The sequence below is a fragment of the Bubalus bubalis genome, chromosome 12 (assembly GCF_019923935.1).
Source record: "Bubalus bubalis isolate 160015118507 breed Murrah chromosome 12, NDDB_SH_1, whole genome shotgun sequence".
Taxonomy (NCBI): Eukaryota; Metazoa; Chordata; class Mammalia; order Artiodactyla; family Bovidae; genus Bubalus; species Bubalus bubalis.
The window spans coordinates 63,304,801-63,330,996 of record NC_059168.1 but is presented as its reverse complement, the minus strand read 5'-3'; the positions used below and the strand labels follow the sequence as shown (position 1 = coordinate 63,330,996).

General features: G+C 43.9%; 1 protein-coding gene and 1 long non-coding RNA gene across 6 annotated transcripts in view; one reads left to right on the top strand and one right to left on the bottom strand.

The window, feature by feature from the left end:
- Positions 1 to 26,196, top strand: part of SPRED2 (sprouty related EVH1 domain containing 2) — a 124,067-nt gene that overhangs the window by 1,913 nt on the left and 95,958 nt on the right. The window contains exons 1-2 of one of the 5 annotated variants that reach the window (XM_044926069.2): positions 11,843 to 12,281; positions 13,310 to 13,486. The exons of 1 other annotated variant lie outside the window; for it this stretch is intronic. Coding sequence is in view for 1 of the 4 variants with exons in the window: in XM_044926065.2 (XP_044782000.1) it covers positions 18,058 to 18,107 (50 nt within the window). In the remaining 3 variants the exon portion in view is untranslated. Of the gene's footprint in view, positions 1 to 11,842; positions 12,282 to 12,646; positions 13,487 to 16,681; positions 18,108 to 18,198; positions 18,272 to 26,196 lie in introns of those variants that run through there. 3 more of the 5 variants (XM_044926068.2, XM_044926067.2, XM_044926065.2) reach the window with 3 other exon arrangements.
- Positions 12,270 to 17,525, bottom strand: LOC123328552. The gene is made up of 3 exons (XR_006543446.1): positions 17,393 to 17,525; positions 13,886 to 14,011; positions 12,270 to 12,405 (listed from the first exon to the last, which is right to left on the bottom strand). It is a non-coding gene; the product is annotated as an uncharacterized LOC123328552 (long non-coding RNA).

Genomic DNA, 26,196 nt, shown 5'->3' with positions numbered 1-26,196 from the left:
CTGCCATTAGCCAAGGTAGCGGCGGCGCCGGCTGGGGCGCAGAGAGCGGGTCGGCAGCCACGGGAACTTGCCTAGAGGGAGGCCCAGCGTGTGTCTGCGCCGACTTGGGGGCTGCGGGTATCCAGCGCCAGAGGCCCCGGGTCTTTTGGCCCCGCGAGCATTGAGACCCAATGCAGAGAGGGGAAGTGACTCAGGGCTGGCCGGCGGGGAGGGCTTGTCTTGCAGCAGGTGATAGAATGCTGTGCTGTAAGCATCTACTCACTTTTTTTTTTTTTTTAGTGTCCCGTTGTCCTTTGGCGTCTGCTGTCGCCCGGCTGGGCGGGAGGGGGTGTTGGGAGAGTTGGTGTTTGGGAAAGGGTATTTCCTTTCTCTGGGTCCCCAGGGAGCTTTGGCTGCAGTAACCCCTAGTCTGCCAGACACCCGACTTAGGACACCTGTCCCATAAGTAGCCTGAGAGGATCTTACCTGGTGTGCATGTCCCATGTCCCACCACATCTGTTGGTCTTTCTATGTTAGACCTTTGCTTGGCCTTCATAGACTGTATCTTGAAATGGTAAAATGAAAAATGTTGCCCTTCTAGGGCTGAAATATGGGGTGGGGTAAGGAATATGCTGCTGGGCCTTGCCCCCTTTTGGACATGATTATTAATAATAAACAGGTATTTTTATGGGTCCTTGTTTGTCCCTGCACACACAAATAGCAGTAGTAGCAGGAAGGGAAGGTTGCCGTGCTCAGGGCTTGTTGGAGATTGATTGGTTCATCACCCTAGATTGGGGTTCCTAGCCTCCTTTGCTCAAGGATGCTGGCCTGGCCGCTTCCTTTCTAAAGCAGGTCAGCTTTGTATCCTATCCCATCTGATATCCAAAGCAAAGGGATTTCAGGTGGAATCACCAGCAAGAAATAAATATTTCTCTTCCAGGCTTTCAGAGCAGTTTGGCATGGAACTGGCTGTCCCTACCGCTGTCAGAAGCCCAGTTAAGACAATGGATATTTGAGGATAGGTTCTGGTTTCAGTTAGAGAATCAGAAAGCTGTGGCACCTTAGCCTGCTGCAAAAATGGCCTTTTCTGAATTACTTTTAATGCAATGACCTTGTCATGAGACAAGAAATGCCTGGTAAAAAAATGGGCTGCATGGGCTGTATAAACTGCCATTTGTGGACACTGTCCATTATATTGTTCATCGTTCTTATGTAATGGCGCATCAGAAAAATTCCTTTTAAATGCTGGTGCCCAGAAGAACGTTTCTTTCAGACTTACAGGGCATGCTGTGATTGGTTTTCTGTTTTGTTTTATTATTTACTACCACCGTCTCAAGCTCAGAGCTAAAATTTTTGCGTGGTTATGGTAGCCATATTAGCTTAGGTTTTTGCTAGATTTATTTCCCACTCCTCTGTATGCATTTCTATCTATTTTCTGTTTTCTGTTCTAATGGTTTTTATGTTTGAGCTTCCTCAGGAACCTTTTGGAAGTAGGCAAGTGTTACAAGGAAGTGACATCAAACTGGAAACTAAAGGGAGATATATTTGTGTCTTAGGTAAAATAGATCTTCCTGACAGCCCACATATATTTAAGGTTTTTATTAAACAATACAGGTATTTAAATATATTACATTTAGCAATAAATCAAAACCTTGCAAGTGGTAAAATTGTGCTTAATTTTTAAAAATATATGTTTTGTCTTCTAATATTCTTTTTTCTGTCATTTTAAAATTCCTCTCTAATGAATATATGCTTATAAATTTAGTAAAGCTCTTTTTGCTGATGGTCCTAAACAATAGCTTCAGTATAAAAAGTACCCTGACCCTTCTGTCCCTCTCCACACAGAAATGCATGTTAAGATTTATAACTCTAAAAAAAAAAAAAAAAGATTTATAACTCTACAGATTTTTTCAGTAAGTGAAAATTAAAGATAATTAAATTAAAAATTAAAGATAATTAAAATAATTCAATAAATTATTGAAAGTGACCTTTTGTACAGAAGAAATGGAAAAAAATTTTTTTAAATCATGTGTGTTTCGTCTATATCTTTAAATCACTGGATCATGGCTATAAATGATTTGGAAATTTGCAGACAAAATGAAGAAACTCTTCTCAAGGAGCAGTAACTCAAGAGCCACTCAGCTACCGTTCAGCTTTCTATTTTGTTGATGAACTCTTCTCGGAAACACACATCTTGCTGAGGATGGATTTATAACTCCGCCCTCACTCATACTTTCCCTAATGTTGAAAGGTTTCCCATTTGGAAAAAAACTTAAAAAGCTTAAATATTTTTTGCTGAACCATTTCAAAGAAATTAGACACTAGGACTCTTATATTCAATTACTTGAGCTTACTTTCCAAAAGATAAGCATACTCTTATGTGAAACCACAAGACAATGATTACACTTCACAGAATTAAGAATAATTCCCTGATGTCTTTACTCTCAGTCTCAACTGACTGAAAAATGTCTAACTGGTTATTTCAGCCAAAGGCCAAAGATCCTGCTTTAAATGCATTTGTAACATATGGCTCAAGGCTTAGCCATTTGGTCACCTTCTGATCCAAGGCAAGTTACTGATGTATCTCACTTTGCTTTTATCTGAGTGAATAAAATGGGAATAAAAACTACTGATTTCGTGGAGTTGCTGTGAGAATTAAATGAGCTAGCCTGTGTAAAGCTTACAGCACACACTAGGAATAACACAGGTTTCTGGCGTCGGCTCATCGCTGGACACCGAAAGAGGTTTTTTACAGTCTCACTTTCAAATAACCATGTGAGGGAGGTGTTACCACATTTAACCGATGAGGAAGCTTACATTACTTACCGAAGACAGCAAATATTTTTTATAGCGCTTTACTCCTTTAGTCTTTATAACAGTTCTATGCTGTATATGGTTTTGTTTGTTGTTTAGTCGCTCAGTCATGTCTGACTCTTTAGCCACCCCATGGACTGTAGCTCGCCTGACTTCTCCGTCCACAGGATTCTCCAGGCAAGAATACTGGAGTGAGTTGCCATTTCCTTCTCCAGGGGATCTTCTCAATCTGGGGATCGAACTCGTGTCTCCTGCATTGGCAGACGGCTTCTTTACCACTGAGCCTCCAGGGAAGCACATATGGTTTTATTACCTCCATTTATAGGGGGGTGAAATCAAGACCCAGAGAGGTTAAATAACCCTAGTAGGCTGTCTCAGGAAGGACTGTGTTTTCAAGCACCACAAGGTGCTATCTCAGAAGGGCAGAGGGTGGCCAGCCTTAGTCATTCTGACTTTAAAGCTCAGACCGTTTCTGCCCGTCATACTGTCCCTAATTCTTCTGAATTAGTGACATCCTGTCATTGCCATAACTTTTTTCACTTCCCTTATCTTCCCTGAAAATGCTATGAGGCACATACTGTATTAAAGTGAATTTAAGTAAACTTGGGCTTGTTACACCTTAAGAAAATGGAAGGAATGTGAATTCAGAGTTGATTATTACTGGAATGTTAGCTCTATAGTTATTGAAGTAAGTAGTTATGAAAATTAGACACAATGGAACAAGTATTGATCCCTTCCCTTTGCCTTAGCCTTAAAAAAGTAGGTGTGTTTCTGCTCTACCAGAATAGAATCCTGGAGTCGACTAAGAATTGGAATCTTGATCTCTTAGAAAATCTTGGTCTCTTCCTTAGAAAATCTTGAAAGCAAAACAAAACAAAAAACTTGGAAAGACCTTTAACAACTTATAAGCCAGGACATTGTCATTGTATAAAGTTAAGAGCCTACTGCAAGGTTATAGTCTTGGTAGGTGGTGGGCGTTCACTAACCTCCATCTGCTGAGTTTGTTTCCACAGGGATCTTAACAGATGCTACTTCCCTTCCAGCTGTACCTGATTCCCTCTGCTTTCTGATCCCTTTAACCAATAACATATATAAAAAGTGGATCAGTATCAGTATTAAAACTGTTCTTCTGAATGGTCCACTCGCTCATGCTGTTTATTCCAGAATGTTCTTTTCCTTTCCAACATGTGAAATCCTGCTCATTCCCCTACTACTAGCCCTGAGTCATTCCTCTTCTGAGGTCCTCCCGGACTTTCCCCTCCCTCACTCCCTAAGGAAAAATTGTGGACTCTTTATAGCACTTTCCCTCCACACTGTATGACAGTTATCACCATTTAGAGTTGGGTTTATTATACACAGCTACATCTGTCCCAAAATATGACCTTTTGGGATTCAGGGTTACTTCTGTTGCCTAGTTTTCTACTTGTTGGCCTAATATCATCAGGCACATTGTGGTTGCTTTTAATAAAGATCTATTAAGTTAAAAAAAACAAATCTGATTATTTTAAAATGTTGTTTTGTCCCTGTTGACAAATGCAATAATTATAATTGTTGTATTTGGTTAACTTAGGGTGTGTATAAGCCTCCTTCTGAGAAACTCCCATGTTTTACCTGTAGCCCTTGACGTGTCTTGTGGAAACTGGTTGAGAACTATCTGGTGTTGGTGATCTGTGATGCAAAAGTCAAAAGCGTTTTGATTCCAATCACTGTTGTGGGAACTGGGAAGTGGAAGGGTCTAAACTCAATAAGCCTGGTTTTCTGCCTCTTCAGGATAGTGTCTGCCGAGATCAAAATATTAACAATTTGCAATAGCTACAGGGTTCTCGTGGAGTCTTAACACTTGAAGTTGGAGACAGCTGTGCCGATGAGCGCCACTGTTGGCGGAGTTCCTATGTTACGGGGTGGAACACAAATATACAGTCTAACAGCAAAATCCTCAGAAACTTGAACAAGATGATAATAGAGGCGGAGCAGGAAGTTTTTGCATTTGGCTGTTTGTTTTGGCTTATTTTCTCTTAAGTAAATTGGGCTGCTTTTTTTTTTAAAAGACCCAGTCATATTGATAAACTTGTTAACTATTGTAAATGTTTCTTTTTGATCAGTATTTTTTAAGGCATTGTCTAAGGGCTTTTAGTCACTGGAGTAGAAGGAATATTTTGCACTGGTGGGCAGCATGCTCTGTGAAGCAAAATGTGTTTTCTGCGCGCCTGCCATGGTAGGCATGCACGACGGTTACCGCAGCTTGATGGGGTCCCTGTCGGGAAGGAAGTCAGGCCAGGATCTTAGTAAAATGCTTGATATTAACTGGCATAGGTCTTGGCTAAATTAAGGACCAACTGTTTTGTAATTACTCATTTCTCAGGTAATACACATGATAGCAAATCCTGCTTATGTTATTTATGCTACTTTCAAAGGACAGCTGAATATTTATTTTAAAACAGAATTTCTATGTTGATTGCCCCAAGAGCATGCAGACAATTAAGAATCCACCTGCAATGCAGGAGACCTGCGTTTGATCCCTAGGTTGGGAAGATTCCCTGGAGAAAGGAATGGCTACCCCACTCCAGTATTCTTGCCCAGAGAATCCCATGAACAGTAAAGTCTGGCAGGCTATAATCCACAGGGTCGCAAAGAGTTGGACACGACTGAGCAGGTAAGCACACACAGGAGCATACAGGTGAAGAAACAAATTTTTACTTCATCCTGGCATTTAGCAGTTGTGATTGAAGAGATAAAACAATATGAGCACCTTCAAAATGTATGGGTTTGGCTCCTCCTCTTTGTAAAAATAACGATTTTTCAAATTGCGGTTCCAATCTTAGATATATTTCCTGTGGTCCATTCATAAGTGCTTAAAACTTAATTATCAGGGTGAGTTGTTAAAATTGTCCTTCCTGGTTCATCCTTGTCTTTCATTTTCACTGTTTATTCCTCTTACTTTTTTTTCTCATTGCTTTGGCTCTGGCCTCCAGTATTGATTTTTCAGATAAACACTGTTTATTTTGTATTTGCATCCCACCCTGAGAATGCACCCAGAAGCTTGGCCCATCTGCCCTTCCAGGTGTGGGAATAATAGCTTATTGACCTGTACACCCATCTTCAGGCAGAGTGCTAAGCCCCATAGTAGGCTTTCTGCAAACATTCATTGATTGATTAAATGTTCATTAATTGAAAAAGTTTTACCTTATATAAAAAATTAAATGATTATTCATATTGTATGTACATCCAGAAAGACTTGAAGTTGTTTGTTTTTAAAAACTACTCAGAGGGGCAGGCTGCCATTATGGTGGTGCAGGAAACGTGGGCTTTGGGGTCATTCTCTACTTCTTTCCTCTTCTGATGCTTACTGTCAGTTTACTTACCTATGTAATAGCATCCTTCGCTCTCTTGCCACCGCTGTCTGGTCTAGAACTCATATTATCAACAGCGTTCAAATTCTTTCTAAAACAAAGCATCAGTAGGCTTGTGGGGGGAATGGATGAGGCTGAGAGTTCTCTTAGGAGTAAGCTGGCGTATGGCTTGTTTTGTCTATTTGTGTGCCATATTGGTGTTTGTGTTTATATTTCCATCCAGGGAATATAGTGGATGCTCGGCCAGAGATTTAATCATCTACATCCCAATAAGTTTACTCATTTTTTGTAGAACTTTTAAAGCTGAATAAGTGTAAATATAGTCTTAAACAGAGTAATTAAATGTCTCTCCTTTGTTTAATAGGTTAAATCAAAATCTGGGATTTTTCTTGGGCTCAAAATTCTGAAACAGGTCTGCTGTGCCTGGATGGTGTGCCCTGGCCTAACGCTACTTCTGGCCCCTAAGGCTAATGCTTGTCTTCTTGTTAGACTGTGGGTCAACAAGTTTCAGGCTTCCCAGGTGGCACAGTGGTAAAGAATCTGCCTGCCAATGGTGGACACACAGGAGTCTCGCAGGTTCGATCCCTGGGTTGGGAAGATCCTCTAGAGGAGGAAAGGCAACCCGATGCACTATTCTTGCCTGGAAAATTCCATGAACAGAGGAGCCATGGGGTCGCAAAGAGTCATACATGACTGAGCACGCATGCACAGATTTCAGATTAGGAGTCTGCTGTTTGTGAACCAGTTCTGTTCTTACATGTCTTTTTATCCTAAGGAAAAGTAGTGGATATCAGATGACAGGTGTCCATTGGAAATGTAGTATTCTCTGAATCTAAGGAACTTCACTTTAGAAAATACTTGGTCACTAATTGAAAAGCCATGTATAAATTATTTATTGGATAAAATAAATAGTAGTTAGGGTGAGACTGGAGGAGAGGGAGTGACTGGCTGCAGAGTGCCCTTCACTTACTTCACACAGTGTTCCAGCCACCTTCCTGCCAGACAGGACCCCAGCTGTGGCTCAGAGGGAGCCTTTGCCCTCGGGGAGCTTACATTCTAGGGCGCTAGGCACTTCCTTATGCCTTAAGGGCGTGACACCAGAGTTATCTGGATGATGGACTGATTGGCCACCAGAGGTGTTTGCCCTCTTCGTCCTCTGCAGAGTTACCCCTCAAGCTGCAGGCGTTGGGATTCCCAGATTTGGGGTACAGGGAACTCCTTGTTCAAAGCTTTAGAGGAGCTCCACACCCTTCCCAGATTCCCTAACAAGTTCTTGAGTAATTTTTAGGGTGAGTGTGTGTTGTGTGTTCATACACGTACACTCATGCACTCACATGTGGATGGATTTTGTCCATGAATCAACAGTGTCCACAGCTGCAGGCGAAGAAAAGATTCAGCCAGGTTAAGTATCTTGTCTGAGGTCACAGAGCAGGATTTGTTATTTTTACCCAGGTCCTTTGACTTCACATCTTGTGTCTGTAGAACAACTATTTATGAACAACTGCATAGATCCTCAGTTTTTGCAAAGAATCTGTTGCATGTACAGTTTGACTTATATTACCATTGAGCAAATGAAATAGAACTCTGTAAAGGGCTTCCTTAGTGGCTCAAACGGTAAAGAATCCACCTGTGTTACAGGAGACCCAGGTTCCATCTATGGGTCGGGAAGATCCCCTGAAGTAGGAAATGGCAACTCACTCTAGTATTCTTGCCTGGAAAGCTCCCTGGACAGAGGAGCCTGATGGGCTACAGTCCACAGGGTTGCATAGAGTTGGTCACAGCTGAAGTGACTTAGCATGCATGAACAGAATCCCATAAATGCCTCAGGACAGCGAGGTGACATTTTTTCCTCGCTCTCCTGTTCAGCTCTGTGGAGCAGAGAACCAGTACCCACAGAGATGGCATTTTCTGTACTGATACAAAGAGCAGTTCTACAGAGACTGCTTTTGGAAAGACAACCAGCCACCTTGCCCTTGATGGAGTGTGTGTGAGCAAAATAGTTAACGAAGCTTGCTGTTCATTAAGACCTGGTTTTAGCCTAGCTATTTTGAGAAGAGGATTAAACTTGAATGTGCATGGGAATCTTATAAAATGAGGATTCTGGTTTAGGAAGGCCTGAGATGCTGCCATTTTAACCAACTTCCCGATGCTGCTGGCGCAGATCCAAGGACCCCTGTTTGAGTAGCAAGAGCCTGTCTTTGTGATGACGGTGAGCTCCCAGCTGCCAGGTTTGTGTCTTCAGAGGCAACCTCACATACTTGGCATTTGGAACTTGCTGAAGAAGCTCATTGGTCAAGAAGGTGGTGTTTCCACACAGAGAGATATTATCAAGGGCCTGCCTTTACCCATTGTTGGCAGGACTTTCAGCTTTGAGGTGTAGCTTGATCTTTAGATGGTAAGGTGCTGGAAGAATTTTTTCTTTTCTTACGACTTAAAAAAAAAAGTTCTTGGTGAATGCCAAACAGCCCAAGAAATCCATCACTGAAAGAGAAATAGGAAGTCCCAGCACTTTGTGTATAATGTCTGTCAGCTGGCATTCTGCACCTTCCAGACAAATGGGTCTCCTATGGAAAGCCAGCCACCCTGGGAGCAAGCACACTCAGCCCTAGAAGAAATCACAGGAAGTAATTAAACCGAGAAGGTCAGAGAAAGAGGAAGCGGTTGTGTTGTTTCTGATGCGAATAGCATTGTTGTTCCTGGGGATCAAGATGATGATGTTTAAGTCTTCTGGAATGTGACTGCTTGGGGACTTGATTGTATTTAAATTGCAGCCCTTTTAGTTTATTCTTTTAGACTGCAATCTAGTTAGGAAATGAATTGCTCTTAGGTCTTATCAGGAATCCCCACGTGCCTAAACAGAAGTCTTAGGCAGCGAGTTGCTTATAGCTTAGCAAATTGCACTTAAATAAAATGAATGTCAAGACTATTAGAGGTTAATTTTAGGTGTCTGGAGTTCTCCCTAATTCTCCTGATTAAACACTTTAACATAATAGTTTCCTTAATTGGAATAATGATAGAATATTAGCATGCATATTAAACCATTTACCCAAATTTGAATAGGGTTAAAATGCAAATTATCCATCACTTGTCAGCACTTACTCTTTAGAGATAATTCCTGGGGAGAAACTGAAAGTGGCTTTCTACCTGAGGCAGCATTGCCAGGAAAGCCAAGAATAGACCGGAGGACTAGAATAAGACCCTTCTCCCCCAAAAAAGAAGTGCTGGAAATACCACCGCCTGTGATAGTAGTAAATACAACAAGAAGGTAGATGGAATGAGAAATCTGAAGTGAGCTGACTATGGACCCTTTCTGGTGGTATCTTCATTGGCCCATTGGTAGATTTCAGAGGAAGGTGATAAGAGACTTAAGGTCCTTCCCCAGCATTTAGGGGCTTCCCTGGTGGCTCAGATGGTAAATAATCTGCCTGCTGTGCAGGAGATCTGGGTTCGATCCCTGGGTCAGGAAGATCCCCTGGAGAAGGGAGTGGCAACCCACTATAGTATTCTTGCCTGGAGAATCCTATGGACAGAGGAGCCTGGCAGTCTACAGCCCATGGGACCGAAAAGAGTTGGACATGACTGAGTGAGTAACATGCACGCCCAGCATTTAGGCATCCACCTCTGAAGTCTTGAACCAATGCCTCTACCCAGCAGTTTCCCAAGTGGCTGGGGACCCATAAGCACTTCAAGTGTTGTTTGTGAAGCAAATATGTATATAGCATCACCCACTTACATGTATTACTCTTTCAATGTATGCCGTTGCATTTATAAAATAATAAAATAGAACCTCAATAAAATACTACTGAATTCATGGTGGATGTTTGTCATATTTTTCTCAACTCACAGTTGTTAAAAAATACGGCTATAATCTCTGGGGCAAGAGGGCTGGTCCCTTAGTTTTTCTGCCCTTGCATACTTACACTTAATTGGGAATCATTGCTGTGACCCTCATTCTGTATGTAAGGACATGAGTGTGGTCATTCAGGGGGCTTCCCAGGTGGCTCAGTGGTAAAGAATCTGCCTGCCAAGCAGGAGACCTCGGTTCGATCCCTGGGTTGGGAAGATCCCCTGGAGAAGAAAAAGACTACCCACTCCAGTATTCTGGCCTGGAGAATTCCATGGACATTCACGTGGGATGCATATGCAGAGGGTGTGTTTATACTCCGGGCGATTGAGGATTGGGTGGAAGGTCTGAAGGAAAGCAGAGGGCGTTAGTTGGAGGTGGGTGGGGGGAGTTGAAAATGAGTCAGGACCTTCCCCCACAGAGACTTGGTACAAAGTTGGGTCTTCTCATAAGGAGGAGGGCCTGGGGGAGCTTGTCTTCTGTCTTCCAGCTTTCCCCACTTTCTCCTCTTGCATTTATCGAACACCTGCATTGTGCAGCACAGGACTCTCTATTGTGGGGAAAAAGGATACACCCAACAGGAGAAGCTTTTGAATGGATACCAAGTAGCAGAGCAGATGGGGAGCAGTTTGCTTTGTGCAGCAAGTTCTGGGAGTTGGGAAACTTCGGTCCCCTTCACTTCTTTGCCACCAATGTGCCCAAGATGTCAGGTGGTCTCTCCGGACGTGGCTTTCTCGTCTCTAAAATAAAGGGATTGAATAGTAATGATACTGAAGAACTCTTGTAGTTCCAGTATGGTAAGGAGAGTTCTTTTTTAAAAAAAACTAATTGTATTTATTTATTTTTGGCTGTGCTGGGTCTTCTTCACTGCTTTCCTCTAGTTGTGGCAGTCGGGGGCTACTCTCTAGATGTGGTGCGTGGGGTTCTTGTGGCGGCGTCTCTTGTTGTGGAACACGGGATCCAGGGCGCAGGGGCTCGGTAGTTGCAGCTCCTGGGCTCTAGAGCACAGGTTCAGTAGTTGTGGCACATTCAGTGGATTCTCTACCACTGAGCCACCAGGGAAGCCCCAGAGTCCCTCTTTTAAGAAAACTTTTGTAAGTATAATATTCTTTTTAAAAATAGAGACAAATGCAAAGAAGTTAAAGTACCTCTTGCTGCACTAGCCAAGGGGAAAGTTCACTTTCATCCAGGTGACTTGAATTTTAGCGGACTCAGATAAGGATGGTGGTGGGGATAGTTGGGGAGGGGGCAGGTCAGGCAGGTTGGAGAGGAGGCATCCGGCGTCCAAAGGTTTCTTTCACAGACAAGGAAATCCCACCCCTGGGTATATGCCGGGGCAACTCTGAGAAAAAGCTGGTCCGGGTAGGTGAGGCTAAATTTTAGGCTTATTGCATGCCAGGCTATCAAAATCCATCTTTGAGCTTTCGTGCTTTAGGTGGAATGGTGCTGTTTAAAGTTCTGAATCAAAGAAATGATAAAGTGATGTACTGTCGGTAAATTCCAATTAGTTGGAGGCTACGGGCTAGGCTAGGCTGGAGTCAGAGAGGCCCCTAAGAGTTCTTACCCCACCGGATCTGGGCAGGGCTTTCCTTCTGGCTGTAATGAACCGAAGCAGGCACTGCTCTAGGAATCTTTGTTCTGAAGAGGTTGTTATGTTTATTGGAAGATAGGGAAGCTGTGAAATTCAAAGCAAAGTTAACCAACCTACTTTGTAGATCAAACTTTCAGGCTAGTAAGAAATCAAGTGAGGGTTTGGGGTTTTTCTTTTTGTTGTTGTTGTTTTTTTACTACTTCTTGTATTTTTACTATTTTTTTTTAGTATAGTTTAAATTTAAACTTTTTTTTTTTTTTTTAGTATTGTTTCTCCTGCAGGAACACAGCACTGCTCAGTTGAAATTGCCCTTGTGAAGTGGAGACTACATCGCCCTTTCTCAGTAAAGTAAAATGGTTGCGACTTGACCATAAAATGTAGAGCTGGAGAGCAGCTTAGGAAAATGCCATCTCCCTTCTTGCAATCCAGAGAAGTCGAGCGATGAACCCAGGGTCACACAGCTAGTTGGTTCCTTGGGATATGTAGGCAAGCAGATGTCATCTGCCCTTGGCTCCAGTCCTGTTTTGGGTGTTGTGTCAGACATTCATGACAGTTGTTACCCTGAACCGTTGAACTCCCTGGACACCAGAAAAAGATGATTATAACTTGTTCAATTTAAATAAACGTAGCCCGTGTTGCCGAGGAGCCATCAACATTGAACAGAGTGCCAGCCTCGGTCAGCCCCTGAACACGTGGAGAATAGGTGAGCTGCCAGACACTGTTCCTGTGTGGTTCACCTTCGGGTGGTAGGGGGGTCCCATATGTGTGTTTCAAGAACAGGAGGGTAGGGAGTGGAGGCAGAGGAGTGTTTCATTCAGCTCTCCATCCTGGGGAAGAAAAGATGAGGCCTTTGATGAGACGTTGAAATACACGTGACCAAGGTTTTTGCACCTGGGCACTAGCAAAAATGTTTGAAACTTCCCTGAGGCTTGTCCTTCCTCCCCAGCTCCAGGGACTTCTCTCCTCCCCATGTGTTTGCTTTTGAGGTTAACTGCCAAGGCGATGTGGTCATAGACAGCAGGAAATAATATTTGATATGCAGGTCTCAGGGGTGGGGGTGGGGGATTGGTAGATACCAGCATGGGAAGGGTGCCAGTTTTGGCACACTAGGGTGAGAACTCCGAACATTTCTAAGCCAACAGGTGCCTGTTACAGCAAAGAGAGGGAGGGAAGAGTTGACGAGCTAGTCATATAATGAGTATTTTTTATGGTAGCATGTTTATTTTAATTTTTGTAAGGCCGCTGCCCCACAAGTTAACTCTGATAAAATTGGGATTTTTCTCTTTACCAAATGAGATAGCCACTAAGTGTTATAACCGTGTAGAAACCTAGGCTTGAGGAAGAATAAAAATCTCCAAAGCAAGACACGCTCTCCCCAAGAGCCCACAGTCAAACACACATGCTGGGAAGCATGTGCCACCTTGCCATGATGAGATGATCCATTTCCCAGTCCTGCTTTGGAACTATAGTTCTCAGTCAGGGCTCCTCTTGGATAACAAGATTCATACTGCTTGTGTCAGATGGATAACGTGTACTTAAAAAATTTCCTTCTCTTGGTATTTTACATGCTCCCCCTTTAGTCTCCATCAGCTGGGCATCCTTCTTATTCATAGAGTAAAGGATCCCTTGTGAGCCTAAAGATTGCTTTGTGGGGTTTCAGGTTCCACATCACATTGCTTTTGGATCATCCAAACCATCAGGGCGGTTTGCTTATAAATGATTTGCCCACAGATCCTCCTTCCACAATCCTCTTGTTCCACATGGAGCAGTGCAGCAGTGACCAGGAGAAGAGACCACTGTGGTCCAATCCACCCATGCCCGCAGCCTGAACCAGAACTCCTCCCCAGACTGTCCTAACAAGGGCAGTTTATCAGTTTTAACAAGAGGCCGCAGGAGGAACATATCCAGGTTGGTTTGGCATGCTTTCTAGGACACAACATCTGTCTGTCTTTCCACTTTCACCTTTCTGTTCCCTAGACCAACTGAATTAGAATTTCACCCTCACACCCTGTGTCAGTATTTCAAAAAAATCTAGATTATACTGTGTCTTAGACTAATCAAGATTTGGAAGAAGGGAACACCCACCAAGCCTAGAGGGCTATGACCAATAAAGATGGCACCACACAAGCCTTCCTCTTTTGAAAGATCCCCCTGGGTGATGGGTGTTAACCAGACTTTATTGTGGTGATCATTTTTTAGGTATATACAAATAGCAAATCATGTTGTACACCTGAAACTAATATAATGTTAAATGTCAGTTGTAGCTAAAAAAAAATGTTCCCGTATCACTGCCCCTGAGTCATTTACCTGAGTCATCTGTCATACAGAAGGGAATTCAGGTCACACACATCCTTATCAGGGGAGGGGACCATTGCTGTTTTCCTTCCCACTCTTTCTTCATGATTCCATCTCATTCACGTTAGTAAATCATCTCTTAGGGAGGAAGATACCAAATTGATGGATGTTACATGTAAAGTGAAACCATAAGAGACAATGCAAAATAAATTCTAATTGTTGATTCAAGAGGCTTTTTTTTTTTTAATGAAGAACACTCTAAAACACACCAAAAAATCACCTACAGCTGTCCAAAATTACAACTGTTTTTTATTAACTTTTTAAAAAGTTTGACTGAAACTTTAAAAGCCCTAATAATTTTTTTCAGAAGTTTTCCTTAGTGATGTAATACAGATGCCTTTAGGATATGAATTTAGCTATTTTAATTAAGTAGTAAATACAGGAGTGTTTTTTTATTTTGTCTTTTAGGGGGTGGGTAGAATGGGGCCAGTTATTTTACAGGAAACAAGAATTGTTCTTGAATTTGATTTTTGACAAACCTTTTGTCTTTATAAGACCGGCATCTGTTTGAATTTAAAGGAAAACAGATATAGAATCATATGCTTTACCTAGAACTGAAAAATACATTGAGTTAAGACAGATGTTGCTAACAAAACTGATGCCAGGTATTAAGATTGTAGCTTGTCATCTGAAAATGTGGCACAGGATGTAAATGTGGGAGAGGTTGCAAAAGTGTTTTAATATCTTAGGAGAAAGTGTGAAGGGCGCTCTTAAAAACGGGAGAGTCTTGCACAACAGTGTGAACGTATGTACTTAATGTCACTGAACCATACACTTAAAGATGGGTCCAATGGTAAATTTTACAATGTGCATATTTTGCTACCACTAAAACAGGTTATTTATTTATTTTAAATGAGACCAAGTCAACTAATGACGTCATAAGAAATCTCAAAGACTTCTTTCTGGAAAAAATGGCCGTCTGAGCACAACTGCGTGAGCCGGAGTTGTGAAATCAAATCAATTTCACATCCTTACCTGTAGGTTTCCAGTTCCTGTCAATCTGTGCCTAGTCTCCTAGGCTCCCCTCTTCTACCTCCCCCCACCGCAAAAAACAGCTCCGCTCAAGACTCAAGACGTTGGAGGCAAGATAGACTTTGAGATGAGGCCAATGGTGCTAAAGTTTGTGTATCGCCTAAAGGTTCTTGCAGTGAGTGAGTGTATTTCTGCCTAACCTAATGAGTCTTGAGAAAGGATTGGAACCTCCCAGAAAGCTTTCAAGGTCCAGACGGCCTTGCAGGAGAGCTTACAGCGGAGCTGGCCTTGGGTGCGAGTGCTGTGGGTGATGAGCCCCTCCCAGGCAGGAGATCAGGATCACCGGGAGGCTGGCACAATAATAACCAGGGAAGCACCCATGGGTGAGCACTTCATGTCCAGAGCCTCAGTGGTGACAACCATATGGAACAACAGCACAAAAAAAAAGTGTAAAGAACCAAAGAGGCGTGTCAGCCCGTCTGCCTTTCCTCTGTTTGGAAAGGAGGAGTCAAAACCTGGCAGGCGAAATTCATAATCACTTAATTTAAGCAAACGCATGAGAACGAGTGTGTGCTGAGGCCATGCCCGTGAGAAAAACAACTCTCCCTTTCAACGTGTTAGGCTCTTGTTTATGTGAGACGTGCTGTTTTCCTCTTTAAGTCGTTTTGCTAGTGGCCCATGGGTGGAAACTGGGTCCATAGAGGCTCTGAAATGGCATACACCTCGAGTGGGAATATTAGCAACTTCTTCTACAGCTTTCGTGAATTTTGCAATAAAAATACCAAGTCTATTTTACCTGCGGTTCATCACTTTGGTTGTTGGAAATCTATAGTCCTTTATGAACTGTTTGTAGATTTGACACTTTCTGGCCTTGTCAAACGTGTCACCACGTTTGACACTTAATTTGGCACTCTCCATGTTGAGTAGGAAAAAAGCAAATGCTGTCATGAACCACTTTGATAAGCTTTGGGGAAAGGGTTACTCATGATTGAGGGCATATTTGCTCATGTGAGAGCACCCCACCCCAGGGATGGAAACGCAGGGTCTGTGGAGATCTTACTAATGCAGGGCTGGTAAGTAGGTGCTGTTCTGCTGCCCCAGATGGCTCTTCTCCCTCTGCCCAGATAATTCCAAGATAAGGGGCCCTCGTGCCAGGTGACATGGATATGTGGCCCTGATCGTCAGCAGCTTGTCTATGGAACTACTGTCCTCTGTGGCCATGACAGCCAGCTCTCTGCTGTTCTATCTCCCCGCTGATACATGAGGAGAGCTTCTGCTGCCCAGACACCGTCCCAGTCTCCTTATCAGTGTTCATGTCCAGCCGTGTGTCTTATAAAACAGGGATCCAGAACTGGAGGTGTTTCTCCAGCTGCTTCAGGCTCGTGGATGCTGTGCATGTTGACGTCTCCCTGACATGGGGGCTGTGGTCAGTGTAGAGATAACGGGCTATATGTGTGGAAAATGTGGCTCCCTGTGCTGAATGTGCACCCTTGACTTTGTGGATGGGTCTCAGCTGTTCTGGGGGAGCTGATCTCTTTCCCATTCAGAGACATAAAGAAGGCTCTCCTGTTGCCAGCCTGAGAACTTGCTGGGGTCAGTTATTGCTCTTGGATAATGGGCAGGGGGGGGAAAGGGAGTTCCCTCCTGCTTCAGAAGATCCCTCCGCTCCTGAATGAAGGACTCTGGTCTTCTGTGTTCCCCAGCTTGTATTCTTTAGTGGGAATAAGGAAGAACAGGTGAGAAGGTGAGTGAACTGCTTATAGCACTGAAATCGTAGTTTTTCAAAGCTGGTCCTGGGCCATCTACTCAGAGTTGGTAGTCTGGAGAGCTTGTTAGAATACAGATGTCAGCAGGCTATCCAGACCTCCTGGATCAGCCTCTCTGGGCATGTGGCCTGGAGAATCTGTATTTTTGAAAAGCTCCCCAAGTGAATCCTCTGCCTGCAAGCCAAAGTTTGAGATCTATTCCCTAAATTGTAACTATATCCTGGATGTTCGTTTTCTGAAACATCCAACTACGGAGTACTCAGGAATCTTAAAGGCCACCTTTGTGCCTTACTCCAGCCACCCAGTGCTTTTAATAGTTCCTGAGTGTGTGTTTACACTATCTGCATTTTATGAAGTCCATAAAGACATATTTACTCAACAAGTCACCAGCGCTCCAAAGGTCAGCTTCCCTCGATTTGTATGAAAGGCTCTTAACTCCAAAGTCAATTAACACCAAGATGGAAGCCAATTAAGACAAGGAAGTGAGCTGTTTAGGCCGACACTCCATCCCTAACTTTTGTCCCCTGTTGTAATTTAGTTTTACAAGTTCCTTCAGGCCAGTTAACTTTGCTTAGCTTATGCCTGTGTGGCCCGGTCCAGTGCACAGGTAAAGTGCCATTTGACAGGTCATCATGTGAGAGTGCTGTTTGAAGGCACGTAATTAAAGTAACGATTAAATGATACCGTGTCAGCACTTTGGCAACTGACCAAATCAGCTTACCTGCTTGCACGCCGCTGGGGTACCCTAGGAACGCTGGGGAAGGAGGGCAGGGAGACCCAGTCTCCCTCCGTGTGGCTTGTAGAGCCTGCTGTTGGGTGGCTTGCACGTCGCTGGGGTACCCTAGAAATGCTGGGGAAGGAGGGCAGGGAGACTCAGTCTCCCTCTGTGGGGCTTGTAGAGCCTGCTGCTGGGTGGCTTGCATGCCATGGGGTTACCCTAGAAATGCTGGGGAAGGAGGGCAGGGAGACTCAGTCTCCCTCTGTGGGGCTTGTAGAGCCTGCTGCTGGGTGGCTTGCATGCCATGGGGTTACCCTAGAAATGCTGGGGAAGGAGGGCAGGGAGACTCAGTCTCCCTCCGTGTGGCTGGCTTTGTAGAGCCTGCTGTGTTGGGTGAGTCTTGCCTGGGCCCAGAGCTGAGTCATTCCTCAGAGGATTAAGTGAGATAACCTGGGTTGCGTATTCAGCACAGTGCCTGGTACATGGAGCGCAAGCAGTTGAAAAAAGGCTATCTGCTACAGCTGATGTTGATGATTATAACATAAAAATGGAAAACCCTGAGAGAGAACGAACACTTCGGGTTAGCAGTTGCAGTAGTCGGGAACTTCAGCGGATAGGCATTCCACAGTGAAGGCAGCCAGAGCAGGCAGCCTCTGGACCCCTTCCAGATGCCAGCCAGCCAGGTGCACTGCCCTGAGACCCACTCCCCCAGGGAAAGGTATGGGCCATAGCTCCTTCTGATTTTTACTGTAGATTCAGTGCCTGACATCTTTTCCCTACCTTCTCATCTATGAAATTCTCATCCTTAGGAGCAAAAAGCTAGGTCCCCTTTTGATATGATTTGAGAACCATTTTCATCTATTGAGGTCAAGAACCAAGATGGTAAGTGCAAATAGAGATAAAAGGGAGACTGCCCGAGCACTGGATGGGAGGGGAGGTTGGGGGAGAACAGATACATGTATGTATATGTGTGGCTGAGCCCCTTTGCTGTTTACCTGAAACGGTCACAACATTGTTTAATCGGCTCTACCCCAATACAAAATAAAAAAGTTGAAAATTAAGTTAAATTTTAAAAGGGAGACTGCCTGAGAAGGAGGTTTGACCAAATGCCAAGACCATGTTGGAGATCCTGGCACTGCAGGGACGAGGGACAGCCCTGTCTAGGCTGCTTGCAGATTCTGACATCTGTATGTGAATTTATACTTTTTTTTTTTACTTTGCATTAAAAATTATTCTTGAAATCTTCATCCGGAAACTAAGTTTTTATTACTGTAGGTGAGACTGTTGAGGTGGATTTATTTTTTTTAATATTTTTGTTTATATATTTGACTGCGCCAGGTCTCAGTTGCAAGTGGAATCTTTAGTTGCGGCATTCAAACTCTTAGTTGCAGCATGCGGGATCTGGTTTCCTAACCAGGGATTGTACTCAGGCCCTCTGCGTTGGGAGCACAGACTCTTAGCCACTGGACCACCACAGTCTCTGTTCTTTTTAAAATAGTGTACAACATGTAAATTACTAAAGAGCTGCATTACTGCAGGAAAGCAGGGAGGCAGTAGGACCTCTCTGTAAAGACTGGAGGATTTAGACAAGTGCTGTCCAATGCAAATACCTCAGGAACTGCATAAGTGACATTAAATGGTCTGGGAGCAGTGTGTTTTAAAAAAAATAAATAGGTGAGATTAATTTTAATAAATTTTATTTATTTAACTCAACCTGTCTAAATAGTTGTTTCAATATGTATGTAATCAATAATAAAAATTGTTATTGAGATATTTTGCATTTTGGATACAACACCTTTGAAAGGCAGTGTATATTTTACACTTGTAGAGCACGTCGTTTGGACCAGCTGTATTCCAGGTGTTCAGTAGCCCCAGGGGCCTCCTTGTATCAACGTCCTTCTAGACTGAGGCAGGCCTGATGTCACCTCCTCTCTGTTACTTATTAGCCATGTGACCAGGGGTAAATCACCTGAACCATTCAAAACCTCAAGTAAAAGAGAAACCATAATATCTCCTTTCCTAGGCTGTTGTAAGTATTAAGTCCGATGATGTATGTTCCTAAGAATCCACGAAGAGGTGCTCTGTAATTGGCATCTACGATGTTGAAATCACTGTTAATTGCCTGGTGGTGGTTTAGTCACTCAGTCGTGTGTGATTCTTGTGACTCCATGGACTGTAGCCCGCCAGGCTCCTCTGTCCGTGGGATTTCCCAGGCAAGGATACTGAAGTGGCTTGCCACTTCCTTCTCCAGGGGATCTTCCTGACCCAGGGATTAAACTTGAGTCTCCTGCTGTTCCTGAGGGTATGGATTAAAGGATGAGGGCTATGATGAAAGCCAGCATCGGGGCAGTATTTATAGGCTGAAGGAAAACTCCAGAAAACCTGACAGATTCCTGGGACTGGAGACTGGGATTTTGTACACAAAAGCCTTGAAAGGGGACTTTAGGGCTGGCTGAGCAATTTGCAGCTCTACCACCAGTTCGCTTCCTAGGTGGTTCAGTGGTAAACAGTCTGCCTGCCAATGTTGGAGATTCAGGTTCAATCTCTAGGTCGGGAAGATCCCCTGGAGGAGGTCATGGCAACCCACTCCCATATTTTTACCTGGAGAATCCTTTGGATAGAAGAGCCTGGCTGGCTCAGTCATAGGGTCGCAAAGAGTCGGACACGACTGAAGCGACTCAGCACATGTGCACACATACCTTTTATGGGCTTCCTCGGTGGTGCTAGTGGTAAAGAACCCTGCCTGCCAATGCAGGAGACATAAGAGATATGGGTTCGACCCCTGGGTCAGGAAAATCCCCTGGAGGAGGACATGGCAACCCACTCCAGTATTCCTGTCTGGAGAATCCCGTGGACAGAGGAATGTGGCAGGGTTACAGTCCAAGGGTCGCAAAGAGTCAGACACGATTGAGGCGACTGAGCACGCACGCAAGGTGTAAACAGAAGGGACAGATCATGCCCGTCTGATAAACAGCCCCAGCGAGACAGGAGAAGGGACCCAAGAGACTGGATTTGTGAGGAACTCTCTCGAGCTGAAACAGAGACAGGTAAATCCTGTCGAAGCCAAGTGAGTGCGCATGGGGGATCTAGTGCCCCTCACCCATTTGGTTTATTGACTACCAAGATTCTAGACTTTGCCAAGGATTTGTGATGGTGTAAGATACCCTAAGGGACTCTGAGAAAGAAGGAGGAAAGTGGAGGAACAGAGGCCTGGCCTGGGGTGATGGCATGCTGGGGAGTTACCCTCCACACGTGGGCTATGTCATAACGTTCTGATAACATTCTTTTTTTTTTCTTCCTGCCCTTTTAGTCCTCTGCTTCCTCGCCCAGCTTTTGATATTTTTATTGTTCGTTCTGGAGAGTAAAATTACAACCGGGGCGTCACACCGTTTTGTGTTAGTAGTAGTATTTTAAGATTTAAGACACTGCCAACAGCCAAAGGGAGACTTGTTCTGGAACTGGAGTTCTGGGGAGTTACCTGTGCTCCCCAGGTGAAGCTTGAGCCAATACAGTGTCTTCACAGGTAAAAGGACAGCAGGATCCAAATTCAAGTTGGTCTTTTGATTTAAGCAAAACAGACACCAACATCTAGATTTGCAGAGCACGTGCGTTCAGGTGTGTGTGACAATCTTCTGTACAGCAGGACTCAGCATGGAAACTTCCCTGGTGGTCCCATGCTTAAGACTGTGCTTCCAACGCAGCAGGCATGGGTTCGATCCCTGGTCAGAGAACTAAGATCCCACATGCCACGCTGCATGGCCAAGAAATCTTTTTTTAAAAAAGATTCAGCATAAAATTACTTGAAATAAGCAGCATCCCTTCACTCAACCTGGATCAGAGAGAAGCTTTGTGTGCCGTGCACCCACCTCTTTGATTTTACTAGCTTTTCTCCTGCATCTGTGGCCACACAGCTTCAGGGTCAATCAAACCCCCTCTCACTGAATCTTTACTTGACAAGGAGAATTTAAATGTCTCTAAAGATTGTCATTTGATGGGTTTTCGCTGCAGACAATGTTTCCCTCGAATTCAGGCATAGATGTTAATTGCCCACCTCCCCACCACACAGACTCGAGTGTGCAGCAGGCACACACGGCGAGGGGGAGCCATTTGTTGTTAAGAAGTCATTGTGATTTGGGAGTTTTTCATTGTTAACATTAGCTGTGAGGTCAGAGGCTGCATTGTGTGACAGTTAACCATGAATTAAGTTGCTGAATGCCCCATTTAAGAAAGAGATTCAACTTTTCACTGCCCCAGGTAGTGTCCAGTGACTTGAAGCAGAAGCCCGCTTGAGCGGTGGGCGGGCGAGTGGCTGGTGGCCCGCCCTGCCTCACTCAGGTCTGAGTGCAGAACAGCGATCTTATCTCTAAGGAAGTGGCGGCTCCCTTTATCTGGCCATTCTGGTGGAACAGGTTCGCTCCCAGCAAAGGAGAACTTGATGTTAACTATTTCTGACCTGTCACACCTGCAGCCCAGAGGGCTGGTTTGTCAAGCAGAAGGAAAGGGAAATAAAAACACACCCTGAAGTCTGTTGCCATCTGCCCCTGACCTCAATAGAAAAGACCCTCCCCAGAGATAAAAAGTCAGGACATTTCAGGTGTGGTGCACAGAGGGTGTAGTGGTGGACTTGGTTTCCACGACCACTTAGCCCGTCCCATCGTCACGGCCTCTCTAAAAGCTCTTTGACATCTTTGAGACAAGAGTGGGTGCACAGATAAAAATGTGGGTTTCACTTTGCAAAACTAGGCTCTTCGATTTAGGGGAGGAGGAGGGGGTGGACACTGGTGTTGCTTACTGCATTTTGAACATTTTGATTAATTAATCTTGACCGCCACGGAGAGTGAATTCTAAGGAGGTTGAAGGACTGCAAAGTGTGTGGGTGGAGCTTTGGGTGAGCAGGATTAGGAAGCGTACTTTCTCATGTTTTCTCTGTGGGGCACAAGCTGAGGGATTTACTGCCTCTGGGATGGTGTTTGTGGCTCCGGGCGTTTTGCCTGGGCTCTGAAGGGCTGGCATCCACCTCTGGGCTGTTGCTCTTCCAACCTGGGGGTAGCATCAGGAGCTCCAAAGAGTGTCCATCAACAACATCTAGGCCGGAAGTGCCATTTAACAGATGGGGACACTAAGGCTCCTAGGAAGTGGAGCCCCAGGTGACACAGTGGGATGGCAGGGAAGTCTGGGCGGCTTGGTGGCTTTCTGTCCCCACGGGGATCATCCAAATGAGTGCCAGGAAGAAAGGGTGTGTGTGTATTTGGGGGGTTGCTGCCCATTGTAGGGGTCAGCTTGCAGAATTAGTTTTGAAGCACAAAAAGCCCCTGCAAGAAAGTGAGGACGGTCCCTGGGCAAAGAGGTCTTCTCAGACAGGCGGGATCCGGGTAGGAGGAGGAGGGCCAATGAGTGTGAGGACTTGTGGAGGAGCTCAGATGTAGCTGCTTAAATTAGTTCAAAGTGAGAAATGTAATTACTATACTTGCTCAAACCAAATGTCTGAACATTGTTATAAAACGAGGTGTAATCACAGAAAAGAGGATTGCTCCCAGCATTCCTCCCACAAAATCGCCTTTGTGTTCAGCAGAGCCCAACGAGTGCTGATTAATCTTCTGGGGGTGTTGAAGGCCCATTAAGTTCAGGTGTGTGTATTGGACTTAATTGGGTGGGGGAGTTTTCATCCTGCTCCTTTGGACAATCATTCACAGTTACTTTGTATTTGTAACGAATTCATGATGAAGGAAAAAAAGAATCATTTTTTAACATTTTAGCTCGGAATCCTTTCGAGTCAGAAGAAAAGAACTAAGCAAGAAGGAAAACGGGAATCGACAGCACTGGCCCTTGTTAACTGCTATTTTAGTGATAAAAGGAAAGATGAGAAGGATATTTCAGTAACTCCCTGAGAAACAGCTTTCTCTATCAATATTTTTATGTCAATTCTGTACTTGCCTCCACCGAACTGAGACGTGCTGTAAGAAGGCAGTTTGAGTCCTGATTCGGCCATTTGTTAGTCAGGTGACCTAGAGCAATTGCATAAACTCTGAGCCTTAATTTCCTCTTCTGGAAAGTGGGCTGATGGAGGTACAGTTAAATATCAATAGATCACCTGGCACGGAAGAAAATGCGTGGTAAACGTTAGCAAGCTGCCATTGTCATCCCCATCGTTTCTAATCATATTTATAACATTGTGTAAATACTGCACCAAAGATGGGAGGGAAGTGGGGAATGAAACCAAGAAAGGTTTCCAGGCCAGTTGTTGGGGAGGGAAGGAGAGATTAGTTTGGCAGAAGGAAAAGGCTGATGTCCAAGTTGGGGACCTGTATGTGGGATGACTGTCATGCCTGCATTTGCAAGAAACCAGTGCTGAAGCTGAAACTCCAGTACTTTGGCCACCTCATGCGAAGAGTTGACTCATTGGAAAAGACCCTGATGCTGGGAGGGATTGGGGCAGGAGGAGAAGGGGACGACAGAGGATGAGATGGCTGGATGGCATCACCGACTCGATGGACATGAGTTTGGGTGAACTCCAGGGGTTGGTGATGGACAGGGAGGCCTGGCGTGCTGCGATTCATGGAGTCTCAGTCGGACACGCCTGAGCGACTGAACTGAACTGAACTCGAAGTTTTGTAGACCTGCACTTGTACTCTTTGCTGCTCAGTGGCTTCTCCTAGATCTTGTGTCCCAGACTTGTGTGTGTGGTGGAGGGGATTGTTGACTCTCCAATTCCAGAGACCCCAGGTCCACTCTTATCTGTGTACCCTAGGGTTTAGTTCCAGGTGGACAGTGGGCAGTTTGCCTGTTTTGTTTGTTGCTGCATTTAGTGCCTGGTTAAGCAAGATCTGCCAAATGAATGAATGAGATCCAGTAGGAATGAGCATCTAATGTTAGATTATACGTGCTCCTTGAGAAAAATCCCCAAGAAAACTGTCTTTACTGAGACTGTTCAGCTGTCCAATAAGAGACAAACTTTTGAAACAACTTGGTTTGGTTAAAGATATGTTGTATATACTTGTGCTTACTTAGTTCCCCTGTAATTCATTAATATATTTAATATATGTGGTTAACTTTGTGAGTATATGTGGTTACAGCTTTTAACTTTATTTTACGTGGTTGCCTGCTTACACACAATCCTTAGAACTCTTAAAGGGGAGTATAATGAGCATGAATGTACCTTTTTTTTTCACACTGACAATGCTGCTGCTTCTGGAATAAAGTGTTTAAATATCATATTCACCTAATTACTGGTCTGACCAGCATAGTGCGAGCAAGTGCCTTGAGGTCCAGGCCTTTTAGACCAGGGCATGAAAGTAGGATGTGAGTCACCTGGTGGGGGGATCTTGTTGAGCTACAAGTTCCAATTCAGCGGGCTGCAAGCCTGTATTTCTGATGTTGACTGGGGGATTTTGCAGAAACTAATGCCTAGGGCCGGTGATTTGTTTTGTAAGTGAATATTGAAGCACCCCTGTTTGAATATCAACAACTTTTTTTGCATGTAATGTATTTATTTGAAACGTTGTGTATATCTTACTAAAGCATTGTAATAATTCGTGAGAGCGTGATAGGCAGTATAGCAGGCATCTCTGTGCAGGGAACAGAACATCTATTACAAGTATACTGTGTGCTTTCCCCCGGAAGAGCAGATTGTGCTTTCTGGCAGCTTTTTTTTTTAAGTCCTGTGGGTATTACTTCCTTTAAAATATATTCTTTTATTTTACCTGATAGCGGACAAGGTGATCTTTGTCCTTGTAGAAAGGACAAAGGAGGGCTCTTGTAGAAATGAGAAATTTTGTAATGTGTCACTTGAAAATTTTACAGTATTATACTTTCATTTATAATATACACTATACACAAGGTTGGAACAAAAATCTAATGGCGCAAAATGTGAATGATAACAACAATCATAAGTTGTATAATAAACCCTTGATCAGTTTTAAGCTCTAACAGCTTTCCACAGTGATGTTAATTGTATCTCCGATCAATAACGTTCCTGTAGCAAAAGACATATACAATAATGTTCTAGTAGCAAAAGCCATATATGTCTCCAGTCAATGATGTGTGAAGTTTTCCTGATACTGCTGCAGGCTGCGCTTTGGACCAAATTTTGAGTAGCCAGGCTCCTCTGTCCATGAAAATTTCTAGGCAAGAATACTGGAGTGAGTATTCCTTCTCCTGGGGATCTTCCTGACCCAGGGATGGAACCTGGGTCTCCTGCATTGCAGGCAGAGTCTTTACTCTAAGCTACCATGGAAGCCTCCTCCTATACTTTATCCTTTCTGGAAATAGTTGTTTCCTTAGGAGGGCCATTGTTTGGTTTGTACATGACAAACAGTACTGCCAAGTATAGCTGCTTCTTGAAACTTGGACGTTTCAGGATTCACTGTGGACCTTGAGTGAAGTCTGATGCTTTATATTTGGCTTCTGGGGATGTATTTGGGATTTTGGATGTAAATCAAATGCTAGTTGGTTCAGTGTTAGTTAAAAGTAAGGATTGTGCCAATAAATTCTTTGGCAGAGGTATAAAATGCCCCAAACATGGTAGATTCATTTCTGTTTCTCACTTTGACCAAATGTGCTCATCAGCCTCTAACCCTTTTTTGGTTAATACTGGCACAAATTTTCTGCCGTCTTGCAAAGTAAAAACCTTAATTATGATTTTTTTGCATACCTATACCTTGCCTGTTGATCTTAATAACTTCAGATGCAGCTGCTTTGTGGAATTACATTGCTGTAATTCAGGCACTCATATAGGTGTACACTTAACATCTACTTTGTCTTAAGATGCTGTGATTGCGTAGTGAACTCTGATGGGAATTACTATGTGT